Source organism: Daphnia pulicaria, chromosome 12 (genome assembly GCF_021234035.1).
Source record: "Daphnia pulicaria isolate SC F1-1A chromosome 12, SC_F0-13Bv2, whole genome shotgun sequence".
In the NCBI taxonomy this organism is placed as follows: Eukaryota; Metazoa; Arthropoda; class Branchiopoda; order Diplostraca; family Daphniidae; genus Daphnia; species Daphnia pulicaria.
The window spans coordinates 2363739-2384063 of record NC_060924.1 but is presented as its reverse complement, the minus strand read 5'-3'; the positions used below and the strand labels follow the sequence as shown (position 1 = coordinate 2384063).

At 51.0% G+C, this 20325-nt stretch overlaps 4 protein-coding genes across 4 annotated transcripts in view; 2 read left to right on the top strand and 2 right to left on the bottom strand.

The window, feature by feature from the left end:
• The window catches only part of LOC124316136 (sporulation-specific protein 15-like), a 610960-nt gene that overhangs the window by 337652 nt on the left and 252983 nt on the right, over positions 1–20325 (top strand). The window lies entirely within an intron of this gene.
• Positions 737–1680, top strand: LOC124316752 (proton channel OtopLc-like). The gene is made up of 4 exons (XM_046782700.1): positions 737–916; positions 982–1407; positions 1476–1586; positions 1651–1680. The coding sequence occupies exons 1-4, from the start codon at positions 914–916 to the stop codon at positions 1678–1680; spliced, it is 570 nt and encodes a 189-aa protein (XP_046638656.1). The 5' UTR covers positions 737–913.
• LOC124316751 lies at positions 4201–5538 on the bottom strand. The gene has a single exon (XM_046782699.1). It carries the CDS (start codon positions 5536–5538, stop codon positions 4201–4203), a length of 1338 nt encoding a protein of 445 aa, XP_046638655.1.
• On the bottom strand, positions 12448–17913 carry LOC124316750. Its single transcript, XM_046782698.1, has one exon. The coding sequence runs from the start codon at positions 17911–17913 to the stop codon at positions 12448–12450; it is 5466 nt and encodes a 1821-aa protein (XP_046638654.1).

The following is a 20325-nucleotide window of genomic DNA, read 5'->3' as shown; positions in this document are numbered from 1 at the left end:
ATTCATTTGCCTACTTCTTACGTTATTCCTAGTGAAACTGTTAGTAGGCATAGTTCTGTTCAGTAGGTTGGTCCAGCAGTTTCTAAAGATTTAGTTAGTAGTCTGAAAAATTCAGTATGTTCAGGTAGGGTTAGTAGTTTGATTTTAAAAAGTAATCAATAATAAAAGCAATGTAGGTTATAGCTAGTAGTTTACAAAAATTTAGTACTTTTGTTATAAGTAGTGTGAACAATTCAGTACCTTAGACTAGTAGGTTACAACTTACAAGGAATAACCAATATTCGTTAGGATAGTAGTTTTCGTATATATCAATGTGGCGTGCCTGTAAGGCACTAGACTGCCACGCCAAAGGTCCGGGTTCAATTCCCGAATAAATCAAGTCTTCTTTCCAAGTTAAATAAAATCGAAATGGTCGGTTAGTGGTGCCGAATAATATCAGTAGAAATACCAATGCCGTAAATGAAGTGGTCAAAACTTTTTAAGTAAGGGGTGGGTAGTAAAAGCAGGAAAGAATTTAAAGTGGTTTAGTTTATAATTAGTAAGGCGAGTAAGTAAAGGTAGAAGAATTGAGAAGTAGTTTCAATCAATTGGTTAGTAGGCTGTCACCGAGTAGCAGTTACATGAAAGTAGGATACCGCCACTGTGCAGGTGTCTGCTGGACACGCTGAAGAGCCCCTTCAAATAGCAGGTTGAGTGTTAATGATGGGCTAAAGGCAATTTTGTATACGACAGAAATTGATGGATTCTTTGCATAACAGATGCGCAGATCGCTCCTTACGTTTCATCCGCAGTTGGACACTGGTTGAATCAAACAGTCGGCGCCGTTTTGGATCCTATCCAGCAGGAAGGAAATCAATTCCATCATCAGTTGAGCGAGCGGTCATTGTCAGACGAATGCCATCGCTCAGATTTAATGGTAATTAAAGGACATTGTATTACTGCAATAACCAAATAATTAATTCTAATTATTATTTAATAAAGGGAACACTGACGCAGAATGCCAGTCCATTTCTGTTTCCATGCGCAATTGAATATTCGCTCATTTGCGCTGCCATCATGTACGAGATCTGGAAGCACACTGGGAAAGATTGTCACAACAGGTTGATGCTGGTCCATGGAATAAACGATTCGCCGGCCGGCACACGTACGCCTAGGACTCCCGGCGGAAGCTATCACCCGTGTTCGCAACGTCGCTCCCCTCACCACTATTCCGTCGATTGCACCAACGCCAACAAGGGCCTATTCTTCGGAATCTTTGTCTTGGTACTAAGCATTCTGGCCATGATCCTGTTTTTCGTCCTCATCCATCGGGAGGACTACAAAAGTGTTGCCATCACCATCATCCATGTGGCCGAGTTCGTTCTCTACATGATGACGTTGATTGCCGTCTTGATCGGAATCAAACAAGTATATAAAAGACCAAATTTTAATTCAAATCTATTTGTGATTTGATTTTTGATTTGATACAATCACAGGTGAGCCAGTTGCAATTTGACACTTCTCATCCGCTGGATCTCGACAACATTTTGCTGATTGTGGCTTTTACTGGAGTCATTGCTTACAACGTTTGGTGTTGTTCCGTGCCCGTATGTCCGCATGTTTGTACACATTAAACGCGCATGTGTAAATAATTAACTGTATTAATCGTAGAATGATCATCTAAACGAAGTAGATTTGTAAACAACTTTAAGAATCAGCTCTATCATTTCAGTTGAAAATGGTCCCCGAATGTTATTTGTTTATTAATTTTATTACTATTATATTGCTTTTTTTGCGATCTGGTCCACCAATATCAATATTCCAATTACGTAGTATTTGTTGACGAAATTGCGAATCAGAAAATCTCGATTGATTGTCATTTATTGAAAACAGATTAAATTTGCGCTAAAAAGAATTCACGCTGTACATTATCACAGTTGGTTCACTGTCAGAAAATTAACTTTTCCTTTTTGTAACGCGCCGCTTTGTGTAATCAATTCATAATCGTTGCAGCATTTGGCTTTCGAATAGCGGCAAAACTGTCCAAGGTATTCTTTAAAGAATCTGTAGAGGGCTTCAATCGCATCTCACAAAAAAGTTTAGGAAAAATGCACTGGAGAGCACAGCACAGGACAGGACAGCACAGCACAGCACTTGAAGTTGCTATAATATTTATTTCACTTGTTAAAACCATTTTTTTTATTACAGGATGTGTTAATCAATGTCCAATACACCTTTTTAAGTCTATTGAATCAATAAATTCAAAGATCAATTCGTGATAAAAAAGTTTAGGAAAAATTCACAGGAGATCACAGGAGAGCACAGCACAGCACAGCACAAAACAGCACAGCACATCACATCCTGAGCCTGAGCCTGAGCCTGAGCCTGAGCCTGAGCCTTGATTTTTGATTTTGATTTGATTTTGATTTATTTATAACGCGCATTATCCAAATTAAGTTCTAATGACGCGGAAAGTACAGTCAGGCTAAAAAGTCACAGAAAAAAGTATAAAACACATCAATCGAAAAGGTGTTTGAATAAAAGAGAACGAAACTTGGGGAGTGTGGTGGCATTACGAACAGCAAGAGGGAGTCGGTTCCAGATGGATGGAGCGACCTTTGCAAAAGATCGATCACCAAGATTAACATGGCGAGTGCGAGGAACGCGAAGTAGAGCAGATGAAGATGAGCGTAGGCTGCGTGAGTTTTCTAGTGGAATGATTAGACGAGAAAGGTACGAAGGTGCTGAGCCATTTAAACAGCGATAGGTCAGGGTGGCAATACGAAAAGTGATTCTGTCGTTAACACAGAGCCAATTAAGGGAGCGCAGATGGGAACGAATGCTGTCTCTCTTCCTCACACGAAGAATGAGACGAGCGGAAGCGTTTATCACGCGCTGCAGCTTAGAGAGCAAAGTGTTAGGAAGACCAACGAAGAGAGAACAGGCATAGTCAACGCGAGAGAGGACGAGAGACTGAACAAGGCACTTGGTAGTAAGAGGATCAAGAAAGCGCCGAACTTTGCCAATACGCCACAAGTGAAAGAAGGAGGACCGACAAACATTGCGAATGTGGGAGGACATCGAAAGATGAGAATCAAAAGTGACGCCAAGGTGTTTGACTTCAGCGGACGGTTGAAGAATGCTGGAGCCCATTTCCAACGGTAGAGGGGCAAGTTTGTGGTCTTGATGAGGGGAGACGGCGTAGAAGAAGAGACAATAAGAAAGGTTGAGGATGACGTGTTGATCAAAAAGCCATCGATCAGTGCGACAAGTCCAGTGACTAAGGTTTGCAATAGCAGCCCGTTGGTCAGAGTGGTTGGTTTTGGAGTGTAGTTGGAAAGTGATTCGGCCGTTTGTGTCATCAGAATACTGATCAATGATGACGCCATCGGTTTCGGTTTGGTCAGGAAGAGCAGAGACCAGAAGAATAAAAAGGATTGCACCATTGACGGAGCCTTGAGGAACACCATAAGGAACTGGAACACTCGAAGAGAAGCAGTCACCAACACGAACACACTGGGTGCGACCAGAAAGGTAAGATGCAAACCAGAGTAGGGCATCAGCAGCAACGCCACAACGAGTTGAAAGAGAGTCGAGAAGAATGGTGTGATCGATGGTATCAAAGGCAGCTGTCAGATCAAGGAAGCAAACGGCAGTGGCCTGATCAGCATCTACAGTGCAGAGAAGGTCATTGTAGAGTCCAAGAAGCGCAGTCTCGGTGGAGTAATTTGTGCGATAGGCAGACTGACGATCAGGAAGAAGGTTGAAAGCCCCGAGATGAGTAGAGAGTTGGCGGTGGACTACACGTTCAATCAACTTCGAAAGAAAGGAGAGTCCAGCAATCGGTCGATGGTTGGCGAGATCCTCAGGGTCGAGTCCAGGCTTCTTGATGAGGGGTGTGATGACAGCATGCTTTAAGGTGGAAGGAAAGCAGCCAGTAGTGATGGATAAGTTGATGATGAGAGAAATCGGACCGGCGAGAAGGTGGACAAATTTTTTCACCAGTTGTGTGGGAAGAGGATCAAGGCTGCAGGACGTCGTTTTGGAAGAGTTGATGAGTTTAGTAACATCGTCGCTCGAAACCGGGACAAAGCGGAGCAGCTGCATGTCGTATCCATGAGTGGAGACGAAGGAGCTGGTAGCTGGTCGCGGTGAGCAGCGAGGAGAATCAGTGTCGGAGTGAAAGCGCGATGTGAGAGCAGAGACCTTGGAGCAGAAAAATTAGTTCAGGTCGTCTGCCACTTCTTGATCACTCGAGCGAGTGGGAAGTGATGGCTTGGTCGTTGAACCCATGAGGTCGCCGACGAGACGATATAATGCGCGCATGTCACCTCGACACTGACGGACTTCGGTGGAGAAAAAAAGAGTTCGAGCAGCCTTGAGCATCTCCGAGTAGGCGAGGAGATGAGTCTGAAAAATTTCAAAATCAATCGCTAGTTGCCGAGAACGCCAACAGCGCTCGAAATGACGAAGCTTCGTCTTAGTGTCGAGAATCTCGGTCGTCATCCAGCGGTTGACGGGCCAAAGAGTTACAGTTCGGGTCCGGACAGGAGCATGAAGATCAAGCACTGCACGTAAACCATTATTGTATTGCTCAACAAGTCCGTCGAGGTTGTCAGAAGGCGCAGAGAGAAGAGGCAGGTTGGCGATCGCAGTAGCAAATTTATCCCAATCGATAGATTTCAGCGAGCGAGTCAGGAGCTTCTTGGTGAGCCACCGAGGAGGATGAAGGTCGAGGACACACAACACTGGATGGTGATCGCTGATGACGCGGGGACCGACACACACTTTGGAGACGAGATGATTGCGCTGACGAGACAGGACGAGATCAAGAGTGTGGCGCTTGTGCGTGGCACTGCGCTCATGGGTGGGGCCAACAACGTGCTGTTGCAGACCACATGAGTCAATGAGAGACATGAAGGAACGACCATACTGGTCGTGTTCATCATCAACGTGAAGATTGAAATCGCCAACAATCAGCACGTCATCGCGGGTAACTAAGAGTATCTCTAGAACACAGGAGAAATCACGAAGGAAATCACTTTCCGAGCACCTCGGTGGACGGTAGACAACTAACAGGCGTAGGGTCCGAGTACCAAACTTGAGACGAACGTCCATGTACTCAAACGAATCATAAGCTTGCGAGTCGGTAACAAGAGTGGCAGCAATAGTTGACTTGAAGACAACAGCGACGCCACCACCGCGCCGGGAGCTAGGTCGAGGTACCTGGATGAACGAAAATCCACCAGGAACCATCGATGAAAGAATCTGGTCCCCATTGACATGAGTGAGCCAGGTTTCCGTAAGTGCAACTACATCGGGAGAATGATCGCTGAAAACGGTGGTGAACGACTCGAGTTTGTTGACTACAGAGCCAGCATTGATCAGACAGAGCCGAGTGCCAAATCGACGCTTACGTTTCCTTGAACGAGATGTACGAAGTCGAGTCAGGAGACAACGAAGCCGAAGAAGTCGATAGCTGTGAAGAGATAGAGATAACTTAGGGCATTGCCGCGGGCGACAAGCAAGTATCTCAGACCGACTGTAAACAATGGACATTGCAGCTACAGAGAGAAAGACTTTCACTCATAGAACAACTCACACAGCACACAAAAAATTGAAGCTTGGTTCAGCGAATGCACGACAACAAGTTTAGTCAAGTCCACACAAACACAAAAACGAAAGATGACGAAAAACTTTAAAAACTGTGACAAAAAGCAGAGACTGTGAAGAGGTGCAGCCAGAAGTGGCGCCACCGGGTGACGAAAAAAGAGCCTGAGCCTGAGCCAGGCTCAGGCTCAGGCTCAGGCTCAGGCTCAGGCTCAGGCTCAGGCTCAGGCTCAGGCTCAGGCTCAGGCTCAGGCTCAGGCTCAGGCTCAGGCTCAGGCTCAGGCTCAGGCTCAGGCTCAGGCTCAGGCTCAGGCTCAGGCTCAGGCTCAGGCTCAGGCTCAGGCTCAGGCTCAGGCTCAGGCTCAGGCTCAGGCTCAGGCTCAGGCTCAGGCTCAGGCTCAGGCTCAGGCTCAGGCTCAGGCTCAGGCTCAGGCTCAGGCTCAGGCTCAGGCTCAGGCTCAGGCTCAGGCTCAGGCTCAGGCTCAGGCTCAGGCTCAGGCTCAGGCTCAGGCTCAGGCTCAGGCTCAGGCTCAGGCTCAGGCTCAGGCTCAGGCTCAGGCTCAGGCTCAGGCTCAGGCTCAGGCTCAGGCTCAGGCTCAGGCTCAGGCTCAGGCTCAGGCTCAGGCTCAGGCTCAGGCTCAGGCTCAGGCTCAGGCTCAGGCTCAGGCTCAGGCTCAGGCTCAGGCTCAGGCTCAGGCTCAGGCTCAGGCTCAGGCTCAGGCTCAGGCTCAGGCTCAGGCTCAGGCTCAGGCTCAGGCTCAGGCTCAGGCTCAGGCTCAGGCTCAGGCTCAGGCTCAGGCTCAGGCTCAGGCTCAGGCTCAGGCTCAGGCTCAGGCTCAGGCTCAGGCTCAGGCTCAGGCTCAGGCTCAGGCTCAGGCTCAGGCTCAGGCTCAGGCTCAGGCTCAGGCTCAGGCTCAGGCTCAGGCTCAGGCTCAGGCTCAGGCTCAGGCTCAGGCTCAGGCTCAGGCTCAGGCTCAGGCTCAGGCTCAGGCTCAGGCTCAGGCTCAGGCTCAGGCTCAGGCTCAGGCTCAGGCTCAGGCTCAGGCTCAGGCTCAGGCTCAGGCTCAGGCTCAGGCTCAGGCTCAGGCTCAGGCTCAGGCTCAGGCTCAGGCTCAGGCTCAGGCTCAGGCTCAGGCTCAGGCTCAGGCTCAGGCTCAGGCTCAGGCTCAGGCTCAGGCTCAGGCTCAGGCTCAGGCTCAGGCTCAGGCTCAGGCTCAGGCTCAGGCTCAGGCTCAGGCTCAGGCTCAGGCTCAGGCTCAGGCTCAGGCTCAGGCTCAGGCTCAGGCTCAGGCTCAGGCTCAGGCTCAGGCTCAGGCTCAGGCTCAGGCTCAGGCTCAGGCTCAGGCTCAGGCTCAGGCTCAGGCTCAGGCTCAGGCTCAGGCTCAGGCTCAGGCTCAGGCTCAGGCTCAGGCTCAGGCTCAGGCTCAGGCTCAGGCTCAGGCTCAGGCTCAGGCTCAGGCTCAGGCTCAGGCTCAGGCTCAGGCTCAGGCTCAGGCTCAGGCTCAGGCTCAGGCTCAGGCTCAGGCTCAGGCTCAGGCTCAGGCTCAGGCTCAGGCTCAGGCTCAGGCTCAGGCTCAGGCTCAGGCTCAGGCTCAGGCTCAGGCTCAGGCTCAGGCTCAGGCTCAGGCTCAGGCTCAGGCTCAGGCTCAGGCTCAGGCTCAGGCTCAGGCTCAGGCTCAGGCTCAGGCTCAGGCTCAGGCTCAGGCTCAGGCTCAGGCTCAGGCTCAGGCTCAGGCTCAGGCTCAGGCTCAGGCTCAGGCTCAGGCTCAGGCTCAGGCTCAGGCTCAGGCTCAGGCTCAGGCTCAGGCTCAGGCTCAGGCTCAGGCTCAGGCTCAGGCTCAGGCTCAGGCTCAGGCTCAGGCTCAGGCTCAGGCTCAGGCTCAGGCTCAGGCTCAGGCTCAGGCTCAGGCTCAGGCTCAGGCTCAGGCTCAGGCTCAGGCTCAGGCTCAGGCTCAGGCTCAGGCTCAGGCTCAGGCTCAGGCTCAGGCTCAGGCTCAGGCTCAGGCTCAGGCTCAGGCTCAGGCTCAGGCTCAGGCTCAGGCTCAGGCTCAGGCTCAGGCTCAGGCTCAGGCTCAGGCTCAGGCTCAGGCTCAGGCTCAGGCTCAGGCTCAGGCTCAGGCTCAGGCTCAGGCTCAGGCTCAGGCTCAGGCTCAGGCTCAGGCTCAGGCTCAGGCTCAGGCTCAGGCTCAGGCTCAGGCTCAGGCTCAGGCTCAGGCTCAGGCTCAGGCTCAGGCTCAGGCTCAGGCTCAGGCTCAGGCTCAGGCTCAGGCTCAGGCTCAGGCTCAGGCTCAGGCTCAGGCTCAGGCTCAGGCTCAGGCTCAGGCTCAGGCTCAGGCTCAGGCTCAGGCTCAGGCTCAGGCTCAGGCTCAGGCTCAGGCTCAGGCTCAGGCTCAGGCTCAGGCTCAGGCTCAGGCTCAGGCTCAGGCTCAGGCTCAGGCTCAGGCTCAGGCTCAGGCTCAGGCTCAGGCTCAGGCTCAGGCTCAGGCTCAGGCTCAGGCTCAGGCTCAGGCTCAGGCTCAGGCTCAGGCTCAGGCTCAGGCTCAGGCTCAGGCTCAGGCTCAGGCTCAGGCTCAGGCTCAGGCTCAGGCTCAGGCTCAGGCTCAGGCTCAGGCTCAGGCTCAGGCTCAGGCTCAGGCTCAGGCTCAGGCTCAGGCTCAGGCTCAGGCTCAGGCTCAGGCTCAGGCTCAGGCTCAGGCTCAGGCTCAGGCTCAGGCTCAGGCTCAGGCTCAGGCTCAGGCTCAGGCTCAGGCTCAGGCTCAGGCTCAGGCTCAGGCTCAGGCTCAGGCTCAGGCTCAGGCTCAGGCTCAGGCTCAGGCTCAGGCTCAGGCTCAGGCTCAGGCTCAGGCTCAGGCTCAGGCTCAGGCTCAGGCTCAGGCTCAGGCTCAGGCTCAGGCTCAGGCTCAGGCTCAGGCTCAGGCTCAGGCTCAGGCTCAGGCTCAGGCTCAGGCTCAGGCTCAGGCTCAGGCTCAGGCTCAGGCTCAGGCTCAGGCTCAGGCTCAGGCTCAGGCTCAGGCTCAGGCTCAGGCTCAGGCTCAGGCTCAGGCTCAGGCTCAGGCTCAGGCTCAGGCTCAGGCTCAGGCTCAGGCTCAGGCTCAGGCTCAGGCTCAGGCTCAGGCTCAGGCTCAGGCTCAGGCTCAGGCTCAGGCTCAGGCTCAGGCTCAGGCTCAGGCTCAGGCTCAGGCTCAGGCTCAGGCTCAGGCTCAGGCTCAGGCTCAGGCTCAGGCTCAGGCTCAGGCTCAGGCTCAGGCTCAGGCTCAGGCTCAGGCTCAGGCTCAGGCTCAGGCTCAGGCTCAGGCTCAGGCTCAGGCTCAGGCTCAGGCTCAGGCTCAGGCTCAGGCTCAGGCTCAGGCTCAGGCTCAGGCTCAGGCTCAGGCTCAGGCTCAGGCTCAGGCTCAGGCTCAGGCTCAGGCTCAGGCTCAGGCTCAGGCTCAGGCTCAGGCTCAGGCTCAGGCTCAGGCTCAGGCTCAGGCTCAGGCTCAGGCTCAGGCTCAGGCTCAGGCTCAGGCTCAGGCTCAGGCTCAGGCTCAGGCTCAGGCTCAGGCTCAGGCTCAGGCTCAGGCTCAGGCTCAGGCTCAGGCTCAGGCTCAGGCTCAGGCTCAGGCTCAGGCTCAGGCTCAGGCTCAGGCTCAGGCTCAGGCTCAGGCTCAGGCTCAGGCTCAGGCTCAGGCTCAGGCTCAGGCTCAGGCTCAGGCTCAGGCTCAGGCTCAGGCTCAGGCTCAGGCTCAGGCTCAGGCTCAGGCTCAGGCTCAGGCTCAGGCTCAGGCTCAGGCTCAGGCTCAGGCTCAGGCTCAGGCTCAGGCTCAGGCTCAGGCTCAGGCTCAGGCTCAGGCTCAGGCTCAGGCTCAGGCTCAGGCTCAGGCTCAGGCTCAGGCTCAGGCTCAGGCTCAGGCTCAGGCTCAGGCTCAGGCTCAGGCTCAGGCTCAGGCTCAGGCTCAGGCTCAGGCTCAGGCTCAGGCTCAGGCTCAGGCTCAGGCTCAGGCTCAGGCTCAGGCTCAGGCTCAGGCTCAGGCTCAGGCTCAGGCTCAGGCTCAGGCTCAGGCTCAGGCTCAGGCTCAGGCTCAGGCTCAGGCTCAGGCTCAGGCTCAGGCTCAGGCTCAGGCTCAGGCTCAGGCTCAGGCTCAGGCTCAGGCTCAGGCTCAGGCTCAGGCTCAGGCTCAGGCTCAGGCTCAGGCTCAGGCTCAGGCTCAGGCTCAGGCTCAGGCTCAGGCTCAGGCTCAGGCTCAGGCTCAGGCTCAGGCTCAGGCTCAGGCTCAGGCTCAGGCTCAGGCTCAGGCTCAGGCTCAGGCTCAGGCTCAGGCTCAGGCTCAGGCTCAGGCTCAGGCTCAGGCTCAGGCTCAGGCTCAGGCTCAGGCTCAGGCTCAGGCTCAGGCTCAGGCTCAGGCTCAGGCTCAGGCTCAGGCTCAGGCTCAGGCTCAGGCTCAGGCTCAGGCTCAGGCTCAGGCTCAGGCTCAGGCTCAGGCTCAGGCTCAGGCTCAGGCTCAGGCTCAGGCTCAGGCTCAGGCTCAGGCTCAGGCTCAGGCTCAGGCTCAGGCTCAGGCTCAGGCTCAGGCTCAGGCTCAGGCTCAGGCTCAGGCTCAGGCTCAGGCTCAGGCTCAGGCTCAGGCTCAGGCTCATTCCATTCCATTCCAGTGCAGTTCAGTGCAGTCCAGTGCAGTCTAGTCCATTCCATTCCATTCCATTCCCTTCCATTCCATTCCAGTCGATTCGATTCGATTCGATTCCATTCGATTCGATTCGATTCGATTCGATTCGATTCGATTCGATTCGATTCCATTCCATTCCATTCCATTCCATTCCATTCCATTCCATTCCATTCCATTCCATTCCATTCCATTCCATTCCATTCCATTCCATTCCATTCCATTCCATTCCATTCCATTCCATTCCATTCCATTCCATTCCATTCCATTCCATTCCATTCCATTCCATTCCATTCCATTCCATTCCATTCCATTCCATTCCATTCCATTCCATTCCATTCCATTCCATTCCATTCCATTCCATTCCATTCCATTCCATTCCATTCCATTCCATCCATTCCATTCCATTCCATTCCATTCCATTCCATTCTATTCCAGTGCAGTCCAGTGCAGTCTAGTCCATTCCATTCCATACATTCCATTCCATTCCATTCCATTCCATTCCATTCCATTCCATTCCATTCCATTCCATTCCATTCCATTCCATTCCATTCCATTCCATTCCATTCCATTCCATTCCATTCCATTCCATTCCATTCCATTCCATTCCATTCCATTCCATTCCATTCCATTCCATTCCATTCCATTCCATTCCATTCCATTCCATTCCATTCCATTCCATTCCATTCCATTCCATTCCATTCCATTCCATTCCATTCCATTCCATTCCAGTGCAGTCCAGTGCAGTCCAGTGCAGTCCAGTGCAGTCTAGTCCATTCCATTCCATACATTCCATTCCATTCCATTCCATTCCATTCGATTCGATTCGATTCGATTCGATTCCATTCCATTCCATTCCATTCCATTCCATTCCATTCCATTCCATTCCATTCCATTCCAGTGCAGTCCAGTGCAGTCCAGTGCAGTCTAGTCCATTCCATTCCATACATTCCATTCCATTCCATTCCATTCCATTCGATTCGATTCGATTCGATTCGATTCCATTCCATTCCATTCCATTCCATTCCATTCCATTCCATTCCATTCCATTCCATTCCATTCCATTCCATTCCATTCCATTCCATTCCATTCCATTCCATTCCATTCCATTCCATTCCATTCCATTCCATTCCATTCCATCCATTCCATTCCATTCCATTCCATTCCATTCCATTCCATTCCATTCCATTCCATTCCATTCTATTCCAGTGCAGTCCAGTGCAGTCTAGTCCATTCCATTCCATACATTCCATTCCATTCCATTCCATTCCATTCCATTCCATTCCATTCCATTCCATTCCATTCCATCCATTCCATTCCATTCCATTCCATTCCATTCCATTCCATTCCATTCCATTCCATTCTATTCCAGTGCAGTCCAGTGCAGTCTAGTCCATTCCATTCCATACATTCCATTCCATTCCATTCCATTCCATTCCATTCCATTCCATTCCATTCCATTCCATTCCATTCCATTCCATTCCATTCCATTCCATTCCATTCCATTCCATTCCATTCCAGTGCAGTCCAGTGCAGTCCAGTGCAGTCCAGTGCAGTCTAGTCCATTCCATTCCATACATTCCATTCCATTCCATTCCATTCCATTCGATTCGATTCGATTCGATTCGATTCCATTCCATTCCATTCCATTCCATTCCATTCCATTCCATTCCATTCCATTCCATTCCATTCCATTCCATTCCATTCCATTCCATTCCATTCCATTCCATTCCATTCCATTCCATTCCATTCCATTCCATTCCATTCCATTCCATTCCATTCCATTCCATTCCATTCCATTCCATTCCATTCCATTCCATTCCATTCCATTCCATTCCATTCCATTCCATTCCATTCCATTCCATTCCATTCCATTCCTGGTCTATCGATTTGTAAGTGGACTGTATAATTGGGTCAATCAGAAATCATGTAGATCAAACATGCAAATAAATCACATCGAGATCATGCAAGTCACATCTGAGATCACATCCAAATCATGAAAGCACATCCAAACATAGAATCACATCAAAGAAGAGTAAAAGTCAAGACGCAATATGTCAACTGACAGCTACAGACGATTACTAAACGGCCGTAATTTCAGGCCTAAAACTCAATGACTACAGGCCTGCCCTCTATGCAACAATTAGAGGGCCAACGGCCTAAAACAATAAAAAAGCGGTCTGTAACGCCATCTGGACATGCAATAAAATTAATACAATCAAATCGCTGCTCCATTCTCCCCCGAGCCGGATTCTGTCGCCTCCGTCGCTGGATCCGGCGAGTAAGCTTCTAGCAGAGCCAGCTGATTTGTCCCACGTCGCAGGATTCCGGTGGAGAATTCCACATCTGCTGCTCGGACTAATCCGTCGGCACCGGGGTAGACCTTGACGATTTTGCCGGTTCTCCAACGCCCGCGTGGAGCATTCTTCCAATCATCCAAAATGAAATCACCGACGGCAAAGTTCCGCGCGGGTGTTCTCCATTTCTTCCGGCTGGTCATCGACTGCAGGAAAGATCCGCGCCACACGTCCCAGAAGAAATTAGTTATTCTCTGGACGTATCCATAATGATCACGCGGAAGGGCCTTGTTAAAATCTCCGGCCGGTAAATCAGCTACAGGAGCTCGATTAAGAAAATCGTTTGGGGTTAACGCACGAAAGTCGTCCGGGTCGGAGCTGCAATAAGTCAAAGGCCGAGAGTTTAACAATCCGGAAACTTCAAAAAGAAGAGTGCGCAGAACTTCGTCACTGGGTGTACGCAATACACTCTTCTCTTGATCCAACGCGGCGTAGAAAGCGTTTTTCACTGATCGCACTAATGACTCATGTGAGCCTCCAAAATGTGGCGTTTGCGCTGGTTGGAAAAACCATTCGATCCGGAGCGCTTTCAACTCCGTGGTCAGCACACTGTCATCTTTCAGCCGATCCAACTCCACACGTAATAAACGTTCAGCGCCAGTCAAGTTCGTGCCATTGTCCGAGAACATATGCGCCGGCTTTCTATACACTGATGTAAAACGTCGGAGCACCATTAAAAAATCACTGGCGGAGAGGGAAATTGCAATGTCTACGTAAACTGCTCTGGTCACCATGCACGTGAAAAGTACGCCCCATCTCTTTGCTGTTCCACGACCGTGTGTCACGTCTATTGGTCCGAAATAGTCCACCGACGTGTAAGTGAAAGGGGGATGACCGGCGCCCAGGCGAGCTCGATGGACGTCGGCCATCATTTGCAGAGCTGCTTTCGGACGAAATCGACGGCATGGCACACATTCATTGCGGACACGTTTAACCAATTCTCGTCCGCCCGTCACCCAAAAATGTTGTCGCACGTGAGATAATACAAAATCCGTGCCAAGGTGATGCATGCTGTCGTGAAACGCTCGGATGATCATCCGAGAAAGCGGATGTTTTCCGGACAGTAATGGAGGGTGCATGACATCGTAGGGCAACTTGGCCCGGCTTAGCCGACCTCCAAGTCGCAATACTCCAGATTCGTCCAGAAAAGGTGTGAGCGGCAGCAACGGCGAGGTCGAGCGGAGCGGCTTCGTCTGCTGCAATCTTTTCCTCTCTTCAGAATAAACTTCCCGTTGACTCTGTTTCACGAGATTCAGAAATTCTCCTTCCAACCGGATTAGGGCCGGAATATCTTGGGCTGAGATCTTGACGTCTTTCCAATTAAACACGGTCGGCGGCTCCACGGCTGTGGAATTCAAATGGACGTGGACAGACCGGAGCTCTTCCTTTGCGGCCATCCATGGCAAGTCCTTCGGCCAGGCCGGCTCCTCTTCATAAAGGAAAGGCGGACCATCTAACCACCAACTTGGGATTTCTTCTTCTTCCATCTGCGATCGGGTAGCAGCGTCGGCCGGATTTACACGTCCAGGAACGAAGCGCCATTCGTGAGGCTCAGTGAGGGTTTGAATTTCACCGATCCGGTGGCTGACATAAACTTGGTAGTGGGAGGACACGGCCCGGACCCAATTCCGGACCGTGCTGCTGTCGGTCCAGAAGTATCGGCAATCCATTTTTCTTTTCAGGGCCGTTTGGACAAACTTAGCCAGACGGGCGCCCATGAGCCCAGCGTTGAGCTCTAGTTTACAAACGGAAACTGTTTTCAAAGGAGCAAGCTTTGTCGCTGTCTTGATGTGCCGGACCAGCACTCGGCCATCCTGATAAACCACACGGGTGTAGCAGGACGCGGCACACGCCTCTTCTGACGCGTCCGCGAAAGTGTGCAATTCGGTCCGGACTATTTCTTCCGCGTTTGGGAAGAGACAGCGGGGCAGCTCGATCTCCTTCAAACGTCCGATCTTCTGGAAATACTCTTCCCACCACTCCTTTTCGTCACCAACCACTGGATCTTCCCACTGAAGTCCTTTCACGCCCAATTCCCGCAATTTAATCTTGGCTTTAACAGTCATCGGGGCGGCCGTGCCCAAGGGGTCGAACAAACCAGCCACTTGGGCAAGTAACCCCACTCTGGTGTAGTTCACACTGGACACTTTCACTCGGAATCCCAGATGATCAGTAGAAGGATTCCACACAATTCCAAGGATCAACTCTGGGTCATCACTAATGCTGCGCACTTGGGTCTTGACAGTGGTCCCATTGTCCGAATCCGGCTGGACTGCTGATAAAAGCTGGCTGCTATTGGACACCCAGTGCCCCAGGTGGAAATCGCCGTCTGCTAGGACCTTATTTACACCGGTGGCTCTCCTTACGGCATCCTCAAGTCTGCTAGTCGAGGCCAGGTAATCGTCGACGTAGATGTCTTCTCGCACGTCATCGGCCGCCTCCTTCATTTCCGGTCCAGCATCGTCTGCTGCGCGCCAAGTGGTTCGTATGGCGACGTAGGGCGAGCACGTTACACCGAAAGTCACTCTGGTCATCTCACATGTCGATATGGTTCCATCCACTTCGGGCCATAGGAATCGGTGGTACGGACGGTCAGCATCTTTCAAACGAATCCGGCTAAACATTGCGCCAATATCGGCTGACCAGCCAATCTCTCCTTCCCGGAAACGGATCAACACGGCCGGTAAGGGGTTCTGCAGCGCCGGACCACTGGTGACAAAGTCATTTAAACATTTGCCGTTCGACTTTGCAGCAGCATCGAATACGAGACGTAACTCAGGCCGCCCAGCCTTCTTTGGCACTCCAAAGTGCGGGAGAAAATACTTCGTCGGGCTCTGCTGGATTTCTTCCGGCGTGAGCCGTCTGGCGTAGCCTTCGCTAAAGTTTTTCTCCATGGCTGCACGGTAGTAGGTCTCGTAGTCTCCTGATTCGCGGGCAAATTTATTCTGCATACTCTTCATTCTTAATTCCGCCGTGCGGCGGCTATCGGGAATCTCAGGAGGGATGTCGTCAATCCAAAGAACCGGGGCTGCATATCCTACGTCCAGCTTTTCAGTCTCCGCTTCCAATTTGGTCACCGCCCTCCGATGTTCAGCCGACATGCATTCCGATTGGAATTCGGTGCCAAATGACTCCGTATCACAAAACCGTTTGACTTGTTCGGCGAGTTGAAGAGTTGAATCAGCTGAGGTCTGCACATGATGAATCCGGACAATATCGGGTCCACCACTGGTCGCTACCGCTCCTTGCAGTGTCCATCCCAGTCTAGTCTTGGAAGCGGTCGGCTCGTCATCTTTTCCGAATCGAGATTCACTCGCTGTGATGAGTGCGGCATGGTCCAATCCAATCAATATGTCGACACGTCCACCACAGTCTCGAAGCGGCGGCAAGTCTTCCATATGGCTCCATCGTCCGCGTAGTTTCTCCCACTCCATGACCGGTACTGGCTTGGTGATGGAGGGGATAGTAGATCCCTGGATCGACACTGTTTCTCCCGCCGACGTCCTTAACTGCAACTCCAGGTACTCTGAATTTACATGGACGGAAGATTCTTCACCGATGCCACCTACAAATAAGGTCTGCCGCTGGCCAGTAAGCCGGAGTCGACGCGTCAGCCCCTCGCGAATGAGAGTTGAATCGCTTCCATCATCCATCAAAATGTTCACAGGCACCATCTCCCCGTCGGCGTCGAGCGCGTCCAGGCGGAGCATCTTGAAAGCAATTTGTCGTCGGTCGGAACGTAGAGTGTGAGGCCGGGCATTCCTTTCTACCGGACCATTCTCCTTGTGGAGAAGTTTGTGATGGGACAGCTTACATCCGTCGATGCCACACTCCTTCTTGAGTGTGCAATTCATGAAGCCATGCCGGACGCCGAAGCAGCCATAACACAATCCTCGACGTTGTGTAAAGGTCAGTCTATCACTGATGGGAAGGTCCTTGAAAAAGGTACAGTCTTCAAGGCGGTGCGATCCTTCACATTTAAAGCAGTGTGGTTCAGTCGGTTTCTTCTCTTTCTGCTCAGTCGAGCCATGATTCTTCTGGGAGCTTGATGCTCCATGATAAGTGCGTGCACTTCTTCTCTGCTGCTGTGGTTGCTGGAATCTATTTGGCACCTGGGATGATTGTGGGCGGTCGTTCCTATTTCCTCCGTTCGCCGGCCGTTGCTGGTCATCCGCAATTGCATAAGCATTCTGATAGTCCGTTGCTCTAGCCGTCAACCAGCGGCCAAAATCGTTGATGTTCCGATTATCGATTTCGCCTCCCCGTCCATTGTTCCAGGCCAAACGATCGGTAAGCTGCAGCTTGAGGGACAGTCTCTCGATGATGTCAACGTGGCCCGTCTCACCAATCACCGACAGGTTGAAGAGATGAGTTCGCACACGTTCAGAAAAGCGTTTGAAAGACTGCGGGTCATTACGCGGCGCCTCCATCCGATCCAATTCCCGCAGATGGGCCGCTCGAATCACCTTCCGACTCCCGCACGTGCTCTTCAATCGCTGTAGAACCTCCTTGTATCCAGCTTCCCCTCCTCCATGGCCATGTACGATGTCAGCTAGGTCGCCCTTCAAATAATTTTTCAATATGGCCAGCTTCTCGCTCGGAGTCTTGCTCGTAATGTGGACCAGCGCGAACCACATACTTATCCAAGAGAACCAATCAAGTGCGCGGCCCGTATAAGCTTCCAGCTGAACGTTGACCGAAGATTTGGCTCCCTTCTCACGAACAATCGGTCTCTCCTTTCCGGCTAGATACGTATCAATCCAAGCATCAGGGGCTTCCGCTGGATAAAATTCAATCTTCTTGGTCGGCTTGTCTCCGACTTGCGACGCGGAGTCGGATGGGTTCAACTCCGATCCGTCTGTAGGCAAAACATCTCCTCCTAGATCAATGATGGCCTGTTCAGCAGCTGCGACTTGCTCTCGGAGATCTCGTAGACGCTGATATGCGGTCTCCAATGCCTGTCGACGTGCAATCTGGTCTGGGGTCTCGATGACGACTGATGGAGCATCGTCTTGACGTTGGAGCAGATAATTTTCCACTAAAGCTGAGCAGCTGTCGATGGTTTGGGCATACAGCAGATGTTGATTATTTTGTTGGGTCAAGACGTCGTTCTCGTCTACCAACTCGATAATACGATCGTGAATCGTTTCCAATTCGCCCAAAAGGACTCTTGCGTCAGCTAGAAGCTTCTCAGCATCACGACGAGATAAACCAGTTGTCACGATGTGGTTGATGCGAGTGTGACAGCCAGTGATGCGGGAACGGACAACCTTTTGTCGTCCTTTGCAGGCATCCAATGTCCATGTTGATACTGGAGGGTTGGCCATTTTCAATCAAGGCTTCGAATCAAGGTCAGTCTAAGGTCAATTCAATTGATTCTAAGCTCCGGTTCGAAGGACCAGATGGTCTATCGATTTGTAAGTGGACTGTATAATTGGGTCAATCAGAAATCATGTAGATCAAACATGCAAATAAATCACATCGAGATCATGCAAGTCACATCTGAGATCACATCCAAATCATGAAAGCACATCCAAACATAGAATCACATCAAAGAAGAGTAAAAGTCAAGACGCAATATGTCAACTGACAGCTACAGACGATTACTAAACGGCCGTAATTTCAGGCCTAAAACTCAATGACTACAGGCCTGCCCTCTATGCAACAATTAGAGGGCCAACGGCCTAAAACAATAAAAAAGCGGTCTGTAACGCCATCTGGACATGCAATAAAATTAATACAATCAAATCGCTGCTCCAATTCCATTCCATTCCATTCCATTCCATTCCATTCCATTCCATTCCATTCCATTCCATTCCATTCCATTCTATTCCAGTGCAGTCCAGTGCAGTCCAGTGCAGTCTAGTCCATTCCATTCCATTCCATTCCATTCTATTCCAGTGCAGTCCAGTGCAGTCCATTCCATTCCATACATTCCATTCCATACATTCCATTCCATTCCATTCCATTCCATTCCATTCCATTCCATTCCATTCCATTCCATTCCATTCCATTCCATTCCATTCCATTCCATTCCATTCCATTCCATTCCATTCCATTCCATTCCATTCCATTCCATTCCATTCCATTCCATTCCATTCCATTCCATTCCATTCCATTCCATTCCATTCCATTCCATTCCATTCCATTCCATTCCATTCCATTCCATTCCATTCCATTCCATTCCATTCCATTCCATTCCATTCCATTCCATTCCATTCCATTCCATTCTATTCCAGTGCAGTCCAGTGCAGTCCAGTGCAGTCTAGTCCATTCCATTCCATACATTCCATTCCATTCCATTCCATTCCATTCCATTCCATTCCATTCCATTCCATTCCATTCCATTCCATTCCATTCCATTCCATTCCATTCCATTCCATTCCATTCCATTCCATTCCATTCCAGTCGATTCCATTCCCTTCCATTCCCTTCCATTCCATTCCATTCCATTCCATTCCAGTCGATTCGATTCGATTCGATTCCATTCCATTCCATTCCATTCCATTCCATTCCATTCCATTCCATTCCATTCCATTCCATTCCATTCCATTCCATTCCATTCCATTCCATTCCATTCCATTCCATTCCATTCCATTCCATTCCATTCCATTCCATTCCATTCCATTCCATTCCATTCCATTCCATTCCATTCCATTCCATTCCATTCCATTCCAGTGCAGTCCAGTGCAGTCCAGTGCAGTCCAGTGCAGTCTAGTCCATTCCATTCCATACATTCCATTCCATTCCATTCCATTCCATTCCATTCCATTCCATTCCATTCCATTCCATTCCATTCCATTCCATTCCATTCCATTCCATTCCATTCCATTCCATTCCATTCCATTCCATTCCATTCCATTCCATTCCATTCCATTCCATTCCATTCCATTCCATTCCATTCGATTCGATTCGATTCGATTCCATTCCATTCCATTCCATTCCATTCTATTCCAGTGCAGTCCAGTGCAGTTCAGAGCAGTCTAGTCCATTCCATTCCATACATTCCATTCCATTCCATTCCATTCCATTCCATTCCATTCCATTCCATTCCATTCCATTCCATTCCATTCCATTCCATTCCATTCCCTTCCATTCCCTTCCATTCCCTTCCATTCCATTCCAGTCGATTCGATTCGATTCGATTCGATTCGATTCGATTCGATTCGATTCCATTCCATTCCATTCCATTCCATTCCATTCCATTCCATTCCATTCCATTCCATTCCATTCCATTCCATTCCATTCCATTCCATTCCATTCCATTCCATTCCATTCCATTCCATTCCATTCCATTCCATTCCATTCCATTCCATTCCATTCCATTCCATTCCATTCCATTCCATTCCATTCCATTCCATTCCATTCCATTCTATTCCAGTGCAGTCCAGTGCAGTCCAGTGCAGTCTAGTCCATTCCATTCCATACATTCCATTCCATTCCATTCCATTCCATTCCATTCCATTCCATTCCATTCCATTCCATTCCATTCCATTCCATTCCATTCCATTCCATTCCATTCCATTCTATTCCAGTGCAGTCCAGTGCAGTCCAGTGCAGTCTAGTCCATTCCATTCCATACATTCCATTCCATTCCATTCCATTCCATTCCATTCCATTCGATTCGATTCGATTCGATTCGATTCCATTCCATTCCATTCCATTCTATTCCAGTGCAGTCCAGTGCAGTTCAGAGCAGTCTAGTCCATTCCATTCCATACATTCCATTCCATTCCATT

Bases quoted from the DNA above. Each gene is read 5' to 3' on its own strand.
- LOC124316750 (XM_046782698.1), bottom strand. From the start codon at position 17,913: ATGGCCAACCCTCCAGTATCAACATGGACATTGGATGCCTGCAAAGGA.
- LOC124316752 (XM_046782700.1), top strand. The intron at 1,408-1,475 runs GTATATAAAAGA...ATACAATCACAG, and splicing joins TCTTGATCGGAATCAAACAA to GTGAGCCAGTTGCAATTTGA. The intron at 1,587-1,650 runs GTATGTCCGCAT...TATTAATCGTAG, and splicing joins TTTGGTGTTGTTCCGTGCCC to AATGATCATCTAAACGAAGT.
- LOC124316751 (XM_046782699.1), bottom strand. From the start codon at position 5,538: ATGTCCATTGTTTACAGTCGGTCTGAGATACTTGCTTGTCGCCCGCGG.